Genomic DNA, 2,099 nt, shown 5'->3' on the forward strand with positions numbered 1-2,099 from the left:
TTTATTTGGATAAGTGCAGTTTTTTAGCTGATGTACTGAAATCAAACAGAGTTGAATAAACTGAAGTAGGAATCAAACCCGAACCCAACTGAATTTAATATAGTTGGAACTGACTTTTTGATTTTTTTTCAGTTCAACCCTAGCCAGAAAGCTTACTTGGAGAGTTCTTTAGAACCATCTTAGGGAAATGGGGTAAGAAATTTTCGTCACATTCACTTTTTTTTTTTTTTTTACTGAATTAAAAGGTTCATTTCCTGTGGTATTTTCTTAACATTTGATGCGCTCTAATCAACTTGAAAGACACTTTTCTTGTTTCTGAATTTGGCAAGAAAAACATATAAGAGTATCTGCATTGACGACACATAAACAGAACTTATGAAATCAATGGTACCAGTTGATGGTATTCATAGTCTAGTCAGTAGCACCTATAAATTTCATATTCTTGGTCCCAGTTTTTCCGTGTTCTGACTAGATATACCAACATATTTTAATGGGGTTTTCCGATTAATAGATTAGAGGCCATAGAATCTTCGTAATCCAATGAGAAACTGAGGCCATGATCAACGGAAGAGGGTACATCAAGATGATCAACATTCATAAAGATGCCCAGCAATTGATCTTTTTGCTGCTGCAACTCCAATACGCGAGCATTTGTTGATTTAAGCTGCAGTTTTAGGTCTTGCACCATCTTCTGCAGCTGAAAAATGGTTCCCGTGCTGCCATAAACAGGGTCTCGGAGCCTTGCTCTCGCTTCATACACCAGCGCTTTAACAGCATCCTGCCTGTTTGTTTCCTCCACCATCTGGTATCAAAATCTCATAACAATAAAACAATCAATAATAGTTTCTAGTTTCTTTCTACATGCAAAGCTCATTAATTACTACCTACCTGAATCATTTTTATAACGTTGCTAGCACCAAAAACCTTATGCACACCGGCAAACTTGTCAGGCTCATCGCCTGGGAAATATGGGGCGAGGATGCAGTTACTGTCGCATCGCCTGCGTAGCATCCTACAAGCAGCGCAGGGTTGATGATGGGTCCTAATTCCCAACCTAGCCGGAGTCTGTGAACCCATTTTTGAGGACTACATGCTATGAACCAAAAAGTCTATATAAGGAGGAGAGAAGTCTAAGGAGGGTGATGAAATTCAAATGTTAGTGGTGGGAAGTTGGGGATGCGGCCACTTAGAGACAGGATTAGGATAATGGCATTGTTAGGAAATTTAGACAGTGGACCTAACAACACTGGGGATTAGTTGGGTTTTTTCATTAAATAAACTACGGTTTATCACTTTCTCATAGAATTTGACATTAACAATTAAAAAACTTCCAGTAAATTTTGAATGCTAGTTACTTGAAAATTGTTGGCTTACGAAGACCAAGTAAATCTAGTGCGGAAAATGATACCTAAATTTGATTTCTATAAGCTTTTAAGGTTCAAAATCCCTTGTCGTTTTGACCTATTCTGAGTATCAGTGCTTTGAGTTTCAATCAGATTGGGAGCACCCAAAGCACCGATCTGTTGTTAAGCTTTGGCATCATCTGCATGAGTCCAAGACTGATAACTAAACATTTTTGGAGTTTCCTGGCTTGTTTATTTGACAATTTGGCTAGCGGTTTTGCTCTTTAATTAAAAAATTGTAATATATTTTAATTTTTAAATCTTTTTCGCATTATGTTGATTCGGAAGTCGACAGGAATAAATTATATGATAAAAAATTGGTTAAAATTGCCATAGTTTCCTATACCTTTTACAAATTTGAAACTTAGTCCATATACCTTTATTTCCAAATATTTAGTCTCTTTACTTCTCCACATTTCAAAATTTCAGGTCTAACTGTTAATACCATTAATTTCTTTTTGTTAAAATTTGTTTGTGCGACATTTTGAAATTAAATATACTCATTTGGTAGCAATGTAACTAAAAGAATGTTGTTATAATGGACTTAAATTTAACAAAATAATTTTAAGAGTGTTGACAATTGAATCTAAATTTTGAAATCTAAAAAAGTAAAGGGACTTAATTCAAAATCTCTGAAGAGCGAGAGGGACTTATGGCATATTTTACCTAAAAATTTGTTTATTTAGGAAAATATAA

The 2,099-nt window shown here is 35.1% G+C and overlaps 1 protein-coding gene across 1 annotated transcript; it reads right to left on the minus strand.

Annotated features, from left to right (window-relative positions):
- Positions 1–250: 250 nt before the first annotated feature.
- LOC108468533 (LOB domain-containing protein 1-like) lies at positions 251–1,188 on the minus strand. Its single transcript, XM_053018391.1, has 2 exons — positions 889–1,188; positions 251–802 (listed from the first exon to the last, which is right to left on the minus strand). Exons 1-2 carry the CDS (start codon positions 1,075–1,077, stop codon positions 488–490), a joined length of 504 nt encoding a protein of 167 aa, XP_052874351.1. The 5' UTR covers positions 1,078–1,188; the 3' UTR covers positions 251–487.
- Positions 1,189–2,099: the final 911 nt, after the last annotated feature.

This window comes from Gossypium arboreum, chromosome 8 (assembly GCF_025698485.1).
Source record: "Gossypium arboreum isolate Shixiya-1 chromosome 8, ASM2569848v2, whole genome shotgun sequence".
Lineage (NCBI taxonomy): Eukaryota > Viridiplantae > Streptophyta > Magnoliopsida > Malvales > Malvaceae > Gossypium > Gossypium arboreum.

Excerpts from the sequence above, each read along its gene's own strand:
- LOC108468533 (XM_053018391.1), bottom strand. The coding sequence starts at position 1,077 with ATGGGTTCACAGACTCCGGCTAGGTTGGGAATTAGGACCCATCATCAA. Across the intron at positions 803-888 it reads ACGTTATAAAAATGATTCAG|ATGGTGGAGGAAACAAACAG; the intron begins GTAGGTAGTAAT and ends TTTTGATACCAG.